The sequence below is a fragment of the Rhinoderma darwinii genome, chromosome 9 (genome assembly GCF_050947455.1).
Source record: "Rhinoderma darwinii isolate aRhiDar2 chromosome 9, aRhiDar2.hap1, whole genome shotgun sequence".
Lineage (NCBI taxonomy): Eukaryota > Metazoa > Chordata > Amphibia > Anura > Rhinodermatidae > Rhinoderma > Rhinoderma darwinii.
Window position 1 is genome coordinate 15020265 of NC_134695.1, and position 15906 is coordinate 15036170.

Consider the following 15906-nt stretch of genomic DNA (forward strand, 5'->3'; position numbering starts at 1 on the left):
ACCAAAACTCCTAGCCCTGCAGTGGCTCCCAGCGGTTCTTCCGATGTGTTCGAGGTAAAGGAGATCATGGACCTCAAGAGGGTAGGAGAAAGGACTTTTTATTTGGTGGATTGGAAGGGGTTTGGTTCAGGAGAGGTCCTGTGAGCCACAGGAGAACCTCAGTGCCCCTACCCTCATTAAGAAATTCCTCTCTTGCTCTGAACCCAAGAAGAGGGGGCGTAAGGGGGGGGGGAATACTGTAACGGCCGCAGACCCCTTTCATCCTGCCAATGTCTTCCTCCCCGAAGATTTCAGAACATGTGGCTGTCCTATCCTGCAGTGACCACTAGGGTGTGCGCACGAGCTCATTCCCAGTCTTAAAGGGCCAGCGTGCACACGTTTGGAATTAGTAATTAGCCCATGACCCCCCCTGGACTAGAAGAAGGGCCCTGCCCCTTTGCTCAATGCCTGAGCGTTCTTAGTATTCCCGTTGTTACTCGTGCCCTAGTACCTGTATCCTGTGCTACCGTTGTTAATGTGCCTTAGAAGTTGGAGTCGTGTTGTGCCTCCAGTCACGCCTGCTGTGTTACACCACGCCTGGTGTCATCTGCCACGCATTGCGACATCTGCCGTCTGAAGTTCCATCTGTGCCTAGGCACTGCGACTGTACTGACTATTCAGGTACCCTTGTACTGGACTTTGTATTATTGGGTACACTGTAGTTCGGCCAGCTGCCATCTGGATACGGCGGTGCGGCCTAGTGGGTCCACACACCTACAGATCGTGACACTCTTAATTTCAGAAGGTTAATTGGAAGGGAGGATTCTTGTAAAGACCACAGCCCCTGAGCCGAGAGGTTCCAAATGGTGTCCCCCATCACGTGAGACTGGCATCTGTGGAGAGGATCAGCCAGTTCAGTGGAAGGAAGGAACGACCCCAGGAAACGGCCAGGGAAGTAATCCACCACCGAAGCGAGCAATTTACTGAAAGAGGAAGGATGAACTTCAGATTCAGAGAAAGCAGGCCATGACGGAGTTTGTATGCCCATTCGTTGATAACTCTGCTAACCCAGACATCAGAGACAGAAATCGGGGGAAAAGAATAGCCAGGACTCAAAAGCGGTTTTAGCAAAAGAGTCCACGCAGTAATTCAGAGGATCTTTGAAGGTAGTGGAGTCCGCCATAGGCAAAGTAGTATCCTTGTGTAAACGATAAACAGGAGGATCCACCGCCAGAGACCTAAGCTGTCAGGGTGGTCCCATTCCTTAAAGACATTCCCTTCAAGTTCCGAACGATCTGGAAAGACCCTATGGGGAACGTTGAGCCTGAAGAAAGGAAATTGAGTCAGTTGGAGGGGAAGGTGCAGAATTAGTGACCTGTAGGGTGTCACAGACATCCCTAATAAGGACCTCCACTGAGGTAAGGAGGGGGGTAGAAACCTTACCAGTCGGACATCGGTGCATTTGCAATTTCACACCGTGCACCCGTCGAAGAGCAGACACAGATGTCAAACCTGTGTACTCTGCTGCATTAGCAGAAGTGTCTGCCTACAACCACACGAAGCCAAGACTAAATAGCTCAGTGTCTGTGGGCAGGGTATATCCTTTTTCATTTCAAGAGTCAAGCCTCCTACTGATAACAGCATATACCCACGATCTGTGTCCCCCAATGTAACGAAGAAAATTATAATTTTTAAATGATAAAAAATAAATTATCTTACGATTACGGCGGTACAGAATAGAATTTTTTTTGACGGTGAACTATATATATATATATATATATATATATATATATATATATATATATATATATGTCTCCCCTAGTGAGAGAAAAAAAAAAGTACAATCATGTATGTATATATATATATATATATATATATATATATATATAAAAAGTACAATTACACATGTACAAAAGTACAATTACACATGATTGTACTTTTTTTTTTGTCTCACTAGGGGACTTGAAGCAGTTTTCCTTTGATAACTTGTATAATGCTTTGGAATAGTGGTATTTCAAAGCATTATAGCCAGTGTTACTCGGACAGCCAGTGTTACTCTGACAGGCAAACTATTAGACCGTGCCTCTGGGCATAAAGCTATGGCAGGCCTGGGTGCATTTCTTAGGTCCTTGGCTACTATGGTAAGCTAATGGCGCTCCGTGATCACGATGCAGGCCACCGAAGAGCTCACAGTAGGAGCCACCTCCCTCTGTCAAACACCTTAGATCCCATGGTTGCTTTTGATCGTGGCAGCTAAAGGATCAAACTGCAGGGAATTGCTCCTGGCGCTGATCTCGTGGGTACACTGGGCAGTACCCACAAGATTGGAGTGATGGATATAGCTTTCACGATGTGGGAACTGGCACCCGCTTGTGATGTATCGGTCACTAGTCACTAAAGGGTTAAAAGAGGCTCTGTCACCACATTATAAGTGGCCTATCTTGTACATAATGTGATCTGCGCTGTAATGTAGATTACAGCAGTGTTTTTTTTATTTAGAAAAACAATAATTTTTGACGGAGTTACAACCTATTTTAGCTTTATGCTAATTACTTTCTTAATGGACAACTAGGCGTGTTTTACTTTTTAACCAAGTGGGCGTTGCGGAGAGAAGTGTATGACGCTGAATAATCTGTGACCAATCAGCGTCATACACTTCTCCCCATTCATTTACACAGCACATAGTGATATAGCTTTATCGCTATGTGCAGCCACATAAACACACCATAACATTACTCAAGTGTCCTGACAGTGAATATACATTACCTCCAGCCAGGACATGATGTCTATTCACAATCCTGACACTTCTGTAGCGTCTGTGTGATATTTACAGCAAGGCAAGCGTAATCTCGCAAGATTACGATGTAACCTGTCATTTAAAACGAGATTACGCCTGCCTTGCTGTAAATATCACACAGACACTACAGAAGTGTCTGGATTGTGAATAGACATTATGTCCTGGCTGGAGGTAATGTATATTCACTGTCAGAACACTTGAGTAATGTTATGGTGTGTTTATGTGGCTGCACATAGCGATATAGCTATATCGTTATGTGCTGTGTAAATGAATGGAGAGAAGTGTATGATACTGATTGGTCAGCGTTATACACTTCACAACGCCCACTTGGTCAAAAACTAAAACACGCCCAGTTGTCCATTAAGAAACTCATTAGCATAAAGCTAAAATAGGTCATAACTCCGTCAAAAATTGTCGTTTTTCTAAATAAAAAAACACTGCTGTAAACTACATTACAACGCCGATCACATCATGTACAAGATAGGCCACTTATAATGTGGTGACAGAGCCTCTTTTAAGGCAATGCATAACCATTATTATTAAATTCTACGCAATATTCAAATGTAAAACACTGCACAATGTACAACTGCAAAACGTGAAGATGGAAGTGTAGTTGACACTGTAAAGAAACACACATTTTAGTGACTTGTTTACTTTTTGTTACCTGGTATTCATTTTATGTGCCTGAAACCCCAAATAGGGGTCCAACACCAGACTCGTTGCAAGGTCATCGTTTTCACATAGCTCTTTTGCAGACATTCCTGATGAAGGTACATAGCGACTCTGAGTTTCAAACGTAGATCCACTGCTACCTACAAATATATAAATATGTATAAAGAGAGGACAGGAGTGGAATCAGTAACGTGTCTTTTTTTTCAATATTTTAAGGGACGGGGGTATTCAAGTGTATTATTTTCCTTAACAAAATCAAGCAAATAGTTTTTTAAACATTCTTAACATATCAACTAATGTACACCACAAAGTTAAAGCTGTATTTTAGTTTGTGCCAGTTTTGTTGCTCTTTTATGGTCAGTGGCATGGTTTTCAAAATACAGCAAGCTCTTAGGCTGGGTTCACACGAGCACATTAACGTCCGTAATGGACGGACGTATTTCGGCCGGAAGTCCCGGACCGAACTCAGTGCAGGGAGCCGGGCTCCTAGCATCATAGTTATGTACGACGCTAGGAGTCCCTGCCTCTCCGTGGAACTACTGTCCCGTACTGAAAACATGATTACAGTACGGGACAGTTGTCCTGCAGAGAGGCAGGGATTCCTAGCATCGTACATAACTATGATTCTAGGAGCCCGGCTCCCTGCACTGAGTTCGGTCCGGGACTTCCGGCCGAAATACGTCCGTCCATTACGGACGTTAATGTGCTCGTGTGAACCCAGCCTTAGTCTTCGAAGGCATCTGCCGAAACGCACGTCGGGTTTTGGCGTCTCCTCCATGCGGGATTATGAACCTGGGTATGTACATTCATTCATTAATTTAGGCTTTTGTTTAAATCTCTCTAGAGCTGTTTGCATTTTTTGCTGTAAGGCCCGGATGACTTGCTGCTTATGTCCTGCATTGTGTTACATTTACATACACCTTAATGGTGCTCTATAGATAGAATAGTACCTTATATTGCACATAGCACTTTTTCCCGCACTGTCTACTTTCTGCATGTCAGGCATAGCTAGCACACTTCGGACATGCTTTTACCTCATTTGCCTTTATTACGCTTGTTCATACCCTGATGATACTACAAATTTATCCTGCATAGGTTGATGCCTTTTATACATTGTATGACTCAAATTTTAAACCTTGTATGTATCTGTCTGTTAATAAAAATGAATTTCTATTACTCATTACGTCTGTGTTAGTTTTTGACCATTTTTGTCTATAGGTTCCTCTCTAGAAAAAAGTGGGGGTCCCAGTGACCATACATTTATCACCTACCCTGTGGATAGGGGATAAATGTTAATTGTGGGAAAACCTCTAAGTCTAGGAGGAAAACATTAAAGAGGCTCTGTCACCAGATTTTGCAACCCCTATCTGCTATTGCAGCAGATAGGCGCTGCAATGTAGATTACAGTAACGTTTGTATTTTTAAAAAACGAGCATTTTTGGCCAAGTTATGACCATTTTTGTAGTTATGCAAATGAGGCTTGCAAAAGTCCAAGTGGGTGTGTTTAAAAGTAAAAGTCCAAGTGGGCGTGTATTATGTGCGTACATCGGGGCGTTTTTAATACTTTTACTAGCTGGGCGCTCTGACGAGAAGTATCATCCACTTCTCTTCACAACGCCCAGCTTCTGTCAGATCACGCTGTGACGTCACTCACAGGTCCTGCATCGTGTCAGACGAGCGAGGACACATCGGCACCAGAGGCTTCAGTTGATTCTGCAGCAGCATCGGCGTTAGCAGGTAAGTCGATGTAGCTACTTACCTGCAAACGCTGATGCTGCTGCAGAATCAACTGTAGCCTCTGGTGCCGATGTGTCCTCGCTCGTCTGACACGATGCAGGACCTGTGAGTGACGTCACAGCGTGATCTGGCAGAAGCTGGGCGTTCTGAAGAGAAGTGGATGATACTTCTCATCAGAACGCCCAGCTAGTAAAAGTATTAAAAACGCCCCGATGTACGCACATAATACACGTCCACTTGGACTTTTACTTTAAACACGCCCACTTGGACTTTTGCAAGCCTCATTTGCATAACTACAAAAATGGTCATAACTTGGCCAAAAATGCTCGTTTTTTAAAAATAAAAACGTTACTGTAATCTACATTGCAGCGCCTATCTGCTGCAATAGCAGATCGGGGTTGCAAAATCTGGTGACAGAGCCTCTTTAAAAAGCTTTATGAATTAGGCTGCATTGACACAGCTGATAAAACACTTTGCGTTAGAGCTGTACATTAAGAGCCAAAAACGGCTTCAGATCCTGACGTGTGTGTATATAGGATAGCTTTTACCAAAATTTTTTTTTTTAAACCATATTACAGCTGTTTATATGCAGTCTTTATATCAAGTCTTTGGACAATGAAAGCAAAAACTAAGATGTTGCATATATATACAGACATGAATACCTACATCTGCTAGATCTTCGATCAGAAACATTTTTGCTGGCTCTCAAATTTTCTCTTCCTGAACTCCTTAGTGTGCTCCGACTTGGATGGTGTTCATTGGACAACCTGCTGCCAAGCCTCCTGCCATTCACTACCATATTCTTGGATTCTCCCAACCACTTCATGCCAACATTGAACCTGGCCTAGTTGCATTTAGTCCCGCTCTCATCGGGCCCTGAAGTGTATCAAATATGTACGCCTAAAAGCAAAGCAAAACACAGTTCTATAGTCAAATTACACACATTAAAGAGGATCTGTCACCAGATTTTACATTACAAACCGCAAACAATATTAAATAGACCTCTTAGACCTGATGTGTACTTACTTTAAAAATCCATGACAGAATGGCTGTATAATCGTTTTCCTGTCTAATAATAGAATAAGCATTTTATGAGGCCAAGTATATGCATGTTGTAATCCCACTCTCCTCCCACCCAGAGCTGACAAACTCTAATCAGTGTCCTTCCTCCCCTGCACCATGCTGAAGTCTCGCACATGCTCAGTACAAGATGCCGTTTCCCTGGCTCTGCAGAGAGGGCCTGTCTTCCAGCAGCGGTATGTGTGGAATTGCAGTTACTAACTACATCTACTGCTGTGTTTTACTGCAGAGCTAGGGAGACTCCAGCTGGTACAGAGCATGTGTGAGATTTCAGAATGGTGCAGGTGAGCAGGGACACAGATTGGAGCTTGTCAGCTCTAGGTGAGAGGAGATTACATCATGCATATGCTTACTGGTCTCATAAAATGCTTATTTTAAGATCTGGCTGGAAAACTTTGAGAAAGGATTATACAGCTATTCTTTACACAGATTTTCAAAGTAAGTACACCAGCTTCATCAGGTCTAAGATCTATTTAAAGGGTTATTCCCAACTTAAACATTTATGGCATATCCTGTGAATATGACAAATGTATATGTTATGAATACCCCTTTAATAATGTATGCAATTTGTATTGTGAAATCTGGTGACAGACCCTCTTTAAATACATAAAACACTACATAAATAATAAATGAACTGCAAATCATGAAATAAGCTACCTTACATTTTACAATACATACGTAACATGTTCACAAGAAATAGAGTACCTTTGTTAATACATTCCACACTACTTATGTTCGGCTCCCGGGTTACAGCCTGTGTGTCCAGATACATTCACCGTTCTGCTAGTTGTTATTGTAAATAGTAAAAATCTTTTGTCAGACACATCCCTTATAGGATAACTGAGCTCTTAAAATTAAGTGGGACAGTTTAGAATACTTTAATGTGTCTGGCGTAAAACTGAAACTTTCCAGAATGTAAAGATATGCGCAGACACTGCGCTAGCAAGAAACACTGGTAGATATTCGCTCTGAAGTCGGCATATGTGAATGCTGCTCATGGTTATAATACACGCTGTAACACCAGATCAGTACAAGATAAGCAATGTTACTCATATTTTTATGCAGAATTAGACTAGGGCTACATGGCGACTTTTGCTGTGACACAGCAGGTTCAGGTTTCTTGCGGCAACCTGTCGGTCGTAACGTGGCCGCATTGACTTTCATTGCCTTGTCTATTCACAATCCCGACACTCCAGTAACGTTTCTGTGGTACTTACAGCAGAGCAAGCGTAATCTCTCTGTAACCTGTCATTTACAGCGAGATCTCGGGAGATTACGCTTGCTCTGCTGTAAGTACCACAAAAACGTTACCGAAGTGTCGGGATTGTGAATAGACATCCCGTCCTGGCTGGAAGGAATGTCTATTCACTGTCTGAACACTTCAGTAACGTTAATGTGTCAGTATAAGACAGCACATACTGATCTAGCAGGATCCATATGCGCTGAGTAAATGAATGGAGAAGTGCATGACGCTGATTGGTCAACTTCATACACTTCTCTCCACAACACCCACTTGGTCTAAAGTAAAAACACGCGAAGTTGGGTATTAAGAAAGTCATTAGCATAAAGCTAAAACTGCTAATAACGTGCTAAAAATATATCGCTTTTCTAAATAAAAAGCACTGCTGTCACCTACATTATAGCGCCGATCTCCTTATATAGGAGATGGGCCACTTATAATGTGGTGACAGAGCCTCTTTAATTACAAGTTATACAAAAGCTTTTGCTAGGAAAATATTTATAAATCTGCTCAGCTCCCTCTGCTCCCTGATTGGTCTGCATTTGTAATGTGACAGGTTACCTATAAGGGTATGTTCACATGAGGTCATTACGTCCGTAATTGACGGACGTATTTCGGCCGCAAGTACCGGACCGAACTCAGTGCAGGGAGCCGGGCTCCTAGCATCATAGTTATGTACGACGCTAGGAGTCCCTGCCGGACAACTATCCCGTACTGAAAACATGATTACAGTACGGGACAGTTGTCCGGCAGCGAGGCAGGGACTCCTAGCGTCGTACATAAGTATGATGCTAGGAGCCCGGCTCCCTGCACTGTGTTCGGTCCGGGACTTGCGGCCGAAATACGTCCGTCAATTACGGACGTAATGACCTCGTGTGAACATACCCTAATACTTCTTTGTTTCTGATTATTGCCAACACAAAAACATATCTGAAACGTGTATTTACCATCTGTATTGCCATCTTGTGGCTTTCTTAGAACTGCATGTGTGCTACCAAATGAATCGTAATGCCTTCCACCCTAAGGCCAGATTCACACGAACGTGTCCGTTTTGCGTCCGCAAAAACACAGCGTTTTTCCTGCGTTACAGTTCCGTGTGGCATCAGTTTTTGATGTCAGTATTGCCACACTTTTTTTCTCTGCATTTCTTTAAAAACCGGTGCGTGAATCACAGACATCGCACGGATGACGTCTGTGTGCAGTCCGTGATTTTCACGAACCTATTGACATTAATGGGCGCGTGATCTGCAAAAACACACCAGAATAGGACATGCAGAGAGTTTCACGCAACGTAAACCTGCTGCATGAAAAATCACGCATGTCTGAATAGCCCCATTGAGTTGCATAGGTCCGTTTGCTGCCCGTTGTTTTCACTGACCGCACACGGACGTATACGTACAACGTTCGTGTGAATCTGGCCTAACTAAGCAATAATTACAGTCATACGTTATAGAATAAAAAGGTGGATGACTTAATGACAAGTTATTTCAGTGACTAGATATGTACAAAATATCGACAAAGTATGCAGATTACATAAAGTATCATTAAGCTATTGGGACTAGCTACACACATTGCGTAAGTGTTGCAAATTGTTTGGAAAAACAAAATCACAACAAAGCAAAATTCTTTATGTGGATTACAATCTGGATAAAAACAAAACGCATACACTTTATACAAAACAAATGCAGATTTTTATTGCGGATTTGGCCAACTCTACCTTTACTGAGTTTATACCTACAAATTCAATCAATCACATTACCCTGCAGTAGCCGCACTAACTGATCCATTATTTGCAACCTTTCCATCAGGAAGCTAAATACACATATCCAGGAAGGGGCAAGGGCAAGAAATAATAATAAAAAGAAGTCCACAACGGACTCCGCAGCCAATGAAATACAATGTTGATTTAAATGTCCTCAAACGACACCCCAGATTATCCAGCTCTGCTACACTGTGGAATGCAACAGTCTAGATACAATCATTAGAAAAAAAGAAAACGCTCAACAATTAACCCTTTCCTACTGTCTAATGCTACCTACAAAGAGATTGTACCTCCAGTGACATCAAAGAGATGTAATCAGTGAGGAAAACAGTGACTTTTATTAACCTGCATGTGATGATGAAAAGCACCGGCTACTCCTAGATCAAAACATTTCCGGCTGCAAACACAATATCAGATGCGAAACAAATGCTTCATTATAAAACGTCATTACCATGAATCCATGTAATGGATTATCCAGATATTTCCTGTGAGCTAGAGGGATAATGTGTAATTAATTTAATGAGAGAATGACCCCCCCCCCCCTGAGCATAGGAAGGGTGAGAGCTCAATCATACAGGAGGGATGGGTACATAGTATGGTACCTTATTGTAAATGATCAGTATTGTACAACAAAGGACAATAGAACTGGTGACGGATTCAAGAATCACAATAGGAGACATAGGAGATCCTAATATTACATTATATGGGAAGGATAATGAATTTACATGAAATAGTCCAAACAAGCTGCATCTTATGGGCAGCTTAGAAAACTAGAAAGAGAAAAGGTGGGGGGGGGGGGTGTTTAAACAAATAGTGAATATTCAAAAGCCTGCCATGTAAATAACATGCATTGTTAAGTCCTTAAGCAGATACTGAGGCAGCTAACGCTACAGACTAATATTATATAGGGAGAAACTGAAAATACTGCCTGAATAGGGTGCATAACCCTGGTCTGTTTACTAATAGATCAGGTAACAAGGAGACCCTCCAACCGCTATAACCACCCAGAATGGAGAGTCAGGCCTTGATCCAATGATGTAGCAGTATAAATAGACAATACGAGCACAGTATTTAATAGTAACACTGGGCCATACATTCACGTACACAGCACCGATGCTTTAACCCCATTATTGCTGCAAACAATTGAAAAGTTAAAGAAATACAAAACATATTCAAATACACCATCAAAAAACAAAGTAATATAGTACCTGCGGTGGAGATTGTACGATGAGCCACCTCGCCCTTCACACAAATCCTGGTAGCAACAGAACGCCCTAAAATTACAGAAAGAACTGATTGGGAGTGCAACTAAAATTATGATTTGTTAACGATGGGAAATAACTGAGAACAGTTTTCAGTTTTTTTTTTTGTAGGGGAATAACTAACGAAACTGAAAGGGTTAATGTTACAGGTGATTAACCGGGTGTGAGGGGGGTATATATATCTATAGATATATATCTATATATATACAGATATATATATTTGTAGGGAAACATTAACATTCAAGATGGCGGCGAGGCCGAGGCCGCAGCACTGCCACCACAACAAATAGTCCATCACACACAGATTTGTCCTTCCGCCGTTGCTACCGGGTAACGACAGGAACTGTAAATTTCGCGTCAGAAAACGGAAAGTATGTAAAAAAAAAAACATTTCTTATGTATCACCCTTTCCCAGTGCAAAGCATTCACGGTCTACCTTGAGTCTCGTTGTCCGGGACTAGTTACTTCCGCCTGGCTGGGACTGCAGATGGAACGCCGAGTCTGAGGCGGAGAGCGCGGATGGATATGGGATAGAGTTCCGGCCGGGATAGAAGGCAAGTCTCCCACCCACATTGATACGGTGCTGAACGTTACACAAGTCAATGGTGATCCCGAAGTGTTCTCAACGTTCATCAATTTGGTATTGCTCAACTCGGGACTTTCAGAGGTTTTGCACTAAGGGTATGTGCACACACACTAATTACGTCCGTAATTGACGGACGTATTTCGGCCGCAAGTCCCGGACCGAACTCAGTGCAGGGAGCCGGGCTCCTAGCATCATACATATGTACGATGCTAGGAGCCCCTGCCTCTCCGTGGAACTACTGTCCCGTACTGAAAACATGATTACAGTACGGGACAGTTGTCCTGCAGAGAGGCAGGGACTCCTAGCATCGTATATAACTATGATGCTAGGAGCCCGGCTCCCTGCACTGAGTTCGGTCCGGGACTTCCGGCCGAAATACGTCCGTCCATTACGGACGTTAATGTGCTCGTGTGAACCCAGCCTAAGGGTATGTTCACACGGCCTATTTACGGACGTAATTCGGGCGTTTTAACTCCCGAATTACGTTCGAAATTACGGCTTGAAAGCGTTGACAAACATCTGCCCATTGAAAGCAATGGGCTGACCTTTGTCTGTTCACACGAGGCGTATATTTACGCGTCGCTGTCAAAAGACAGCGTGTAAATAGACGCTCGCGCCAAAGAAGTGTCATGTCACTTCTTCAGACGTAAATGGAGCCGTTTTCCATGGACTCCATGGAAAACGAGCCCCAGTTACGTCCGTAATGGACGCGGCGTTCAAGCGCCTGCACATGCTGTTACAGCTGAAATGACGGGGCTGTTTTCTCCTGAAAACAGCCTTGTCATTTCAGCCGTTACGGATGCTGCCGTGTGAACATACCCTAAGTGTTTTCCGCTCATCCTAGATATTTAAACGTGAGATGTAACTTACATATAGTTCTAGGGCTATATTCCAGTCATACCCATTCATGAGGGGACATTAGCTATCGGTTGTGTGGAAGTCCATATTTTCAAAATGGGATATCCGGGTTTATTACATTATAATATAGAGTATGAGATTTCTTGATGCCTAAGGGTATGTTCACATGCAAACGCAAAATACGTCTGAAATTACGGAGCCGTTTTCAGGAGAAAACAGCTCCTGCATTTCAGACGTAATTGCTCGTACTTGAGTTTGAAGTCAATGAAAAACGGCTCAAATTACGTCCCAAGAAGTGTCCTGCACTTCTTTGACGAGGCTGTTATTTTACGCGCCGTCTTTTGACAGCGACGCGTAAAATTACAGGTCGTCGGCAAACCCATTGAAATGAATGGGCAGATGTTTGCCGACGTATTTGAGCCGTGTTTTCAGGCGTAATTCGAGGCGTAAAACGCCTCGTTTACGCCTGAAAATAGGTAGTGTGAACCCAGCCTTACTCTCCACATGCCCGCCTGCTTTGTGTGCTCCACACCTCATCCATTCCCTTATTTTTCGATTGTCATTGAACAAGGTGGCATGTTTATGAAAACTGGTGCACCACAGACTGGTCTAAAAGTCTGAAGAAGGGCTGATGCACACATATGCCTCACTCAATGGCGGATTATCATATGCATATAATCTCCAAAAACGATGCAGCGCTCTAGCGCTACTAACTGCCGCTGTGGACCGCGCTGGACCCGCTACCAACTGAACCTGCGTCCGTAGGACGCAGATTCAGTTGGGTTGAATGCTGGAGCCTCGCTCCAGCATTCACTCTGCCGTGAGCGGCTCGGCGCAGGCAGGCGCGATGTAGTGACGTTATCGCGCCTGTCTGCACCGAGTCACTCACGGGACAGTGCAGAGGAGGAGAAGCATCCCCCACCGTCGTGGGAATGGGGATAGGTAAGTAATTATGTTATTTTTTTTATTAGGTACGTACATATGGTGGCATTATACTGTATAGGACAGCTAAGGGGAACATTATACTGTGTAGAGGCAGCTATGGAGGTATTAGACTGTGTAGCAGCTATGGGGGCATTATACTTTATAGGACAGCAAAGGGGAAAATTATACTGTGCAGAGGCAGCTATGGGGGACATTATACTGTGTAGAGGCACCTATGGGGGCATTATACTGTATAGGACAGCTAAGGGGAAAATTATACTGTGTAGAGGCAGCTATGGAGGGCATTATACTGTATGGGGCAGCTATGGGTGGCAATATACTGTGGGGGCAGCTATGGGGGACATTATACTGAGCAATTACAAGAGCTGCAGGTCCAAGGGGGGAGGCGCTGTGTAGCACTATATACAAGGGTGGTGGCGCTATGTGGCACTATATACAAGGGGGATTGCTTTATAGCACTAGATAGAAGGGGGAGTGCTGTGTATCACTATATCTAAGGGGGATTGCTGTGTAGCACTATATACAAGAGGGGGAGGGCTATGTGACGCTATTTACAGAGGGGGAGGGCTATGTGACGCTATTTACAGAGGGGGAGGGCTGTGTAGCGCTATTTACAGGGGTCAGTGTATGTCTATCTACAGGGGTCTGTGTAGCTCTATCTACAGGGGGTTGTGTGTGGCGCTATCTACAGGGTCTGTGTGTGGCGCTATCTACAGGGGGCTGTGTGTGGCGCTATCTACAGGGGGCTGTGTGGCGCTATCTACAGGGGGGCTGTGTGTGGAGATAGCTACAGGGGGGCTGTGTGTGGAGCAATCTACAGGGGGCTGTGTGTGGAGCAATCTACAGGGGGCTGTGTGTGGAGCAATCTACCGGGGGCTTTGTGTGGAGCAATCTACAGGGGGGCTGTGTGTGGAGATAGCTACAGGGGGCTGTGTGTGTGGCGCTATCTACAAGGAGCTGTGTGTGGCGCTATCTACAGGGGGCTGTGTGTGGCACTATCTACAGGGGGCTGTGTGTGGCACTATCTACAGGGGGCTGTGTGTGGCACTATCTACAGGGGGCTGTGTGTGGAGCAATCTACAGGGGGCTGTGTGTGGAGCAATCTACAGGGGGCTGTGTGTGGAGCAATCTACAGGGGGCTGTGTGTGGAGCAATCTACAGGGGGCTTTGTGTGGAGCAGTCTACAGGAGGCTGTGTGTGGAGAAATCTACAGGGGGGCTGTGTGTGGAGCAATCTACAGGGGGACTGTGTGTGGAGCAATCTACAGGGGGGCTGTGTGTGGAGCAATCTACAGGGGGCTGTGTGTGGAGCTATCTACAGGGGGCTGTGTGTATGTGGTGCTTTACTCTACAGTGTTTGACACAATTATATTCAGGGGCGCAGTCTATGGTGCTATAATATTTAGTGTCCCAGCGTTTGGTACTATTTTATTCAGGGGCACAGTGTTTGGTTCTATTATATTTAGGGGCACAGTGTGTGGCACCTTGATAATTTTATCTTTGTTTATAGGTGTGGAAATGTTGGAAAAGTGAGGAGCAAAAGACATCTGAGTGGCAAATTCTGCAGAAATGGGTCATGGCCGGGAAAAGTCGTCATGAAGTCTGGACCGGATGGAAAAGAAAAGAGGAAAAAAACTACGTCGTCACCTGTGAGTCACTAGATTTATAGACAATCTGTCATCTCTCCTGACATGTTTATTATAGGAAATCCTTGTATTTCACAAAAAGTCTTTGTGCAGTCCAGGACTGATAGACAAATAAGTGTTACTATTCCCCTTGTCAGGAGAATGTGTCCCTACATGGTGCGATACTGTCAGCGATGGTTGTTAATGTTTGGACAAAAAGGAAGTGTTAACAATAGTTACAGGGCGGCGGTGGAGAAGGGGGGCCCAACTTTGGGTAACAGCCCAGGGCCTATGGTCTACTTAATCCGCCACTGGCGTCACTAGTACAGGGGCCCTCCCATACAGGCTCCCTCAGGTGTCATTTGTACAAATATATTCTCCCCATGAAGAAATGCCACTATTTTTATTTCTGTCGGATTTGTAATGAATCTGACATTTGAAAAAAACACTCTCTTTCTACCACCGTTTGAAATTGGAGGCACAGTATGTGCACATATACTTGTATAGTATATTGCGGTTCCGTACTATTCTAATTATTGTTTGGAGCCAGGGGTGTAGCTAAAGGCTCATGGCAACCGATGCAAAAGGCCTTCCTGGGACCCCCCCCCCCCCCCAACGATGCACTAGCAGCCGGGGGCGTCACTAAGGTCTTAAAACATTCAAGGGTAATAGCATCAATACATATGTCCCCCCCAAAAAAATGTGTGTGCGTGTATTTATATGTGTATATAACAGCATATGTATAGCACTACGAGCCTATGGCTATGGATAGGATTAGATACAGTGGCTCAGCAGTCAGTATCACACATGATAAGATTAGATATAGGGCTCAGCTCGTTGACATTGCGGCTCCAACGCTGGACCCAGGAAAGGTAAGTATAATAATTGCTTTGCTTTTTTATGTGTTACTAATTTTTTTGTGTGTTTGTGTTTTTTTACAGGTTCGGATCTTGGACTTCTTCGGATTCGAGGACTACTTCAATTATGGCGTTTTTTTTTTCTCAAAATGGTTAACGAGGGTTGTGTGGGATTTTTTTCTATGTCCTTGTATTTTATTAAACTTTAGAACTACGGCCTTCGTAATGGCAGCTGGCTGATTGACAGCGTACACTGGCGTAGCTATAGGGGTCGCAGCGGTCGCAATTGCGACCGGGCCCCGAAGCCAGGGGGCCCACGGCCCCCCGCACCACATCAATAAAAAGTTACTATAGTAACAGACTGTACTTACCTTTTTGGTTCCGGATCGCAGCGGAGGTCCTGACGTCAAGCTCTGTGCGCAGCGCATGACGTCACAGCGCTATGCGCCGCGCACAACATCGAGAGGACAGAACGTCCGCCGCGGCTAAAGTGGAAGGTAAGATTAG

At 44.2% G+C, this 15906-nt stretch overlaps 1 protein-coding gene and 1 long non-coding RNA gene across 2 annotated transcripts in view; one reads left to right on the forward strand and one right to left on the reverse strand.

Annotated features, from left to right (window-relative positions):
- The window catches only part of KMT5B (lysine methyltransferase 5B), a 125165-nt gene extending 114106 nt beyond the window's left edge, over positions 1-11059 (reverse strand). Inside the window, exons 1-4 of the mRNA XM_075837305.1 lie at positions 10966-11059; positions 10476-10541; positions 5848-6085; positions 3441-3584 (exon numbers count right to left, since the gene is read on the reverse strand). Coding sequence (XP_075693420.1) covers positions 3441-3584; positions 5848-6011 — 308 coding nt within the window. The 5' untranslated portion in view covers positions 6012-6085; positions 10476-10541; positions 10966-11059. The remainder of the gene's footprint in view (positions 1-3440; positions 3585-5847; positions 6086-10475; positions 10542-10965) is intronic.
- A 25-nt stretch (positions 11060-11084) lies between these two features.
- LOC142660622 (uncharacterized) lies at positions 11085-15906 on the forward strand. Its single transcript, XR_012850538.1, has 3 exons — positions 11085-11169; positions 14428-14566; positions 15484-15906. It is a non-coding gene; the product is annotated as an uncharacterized LOC142660622 (long non-coding RNA).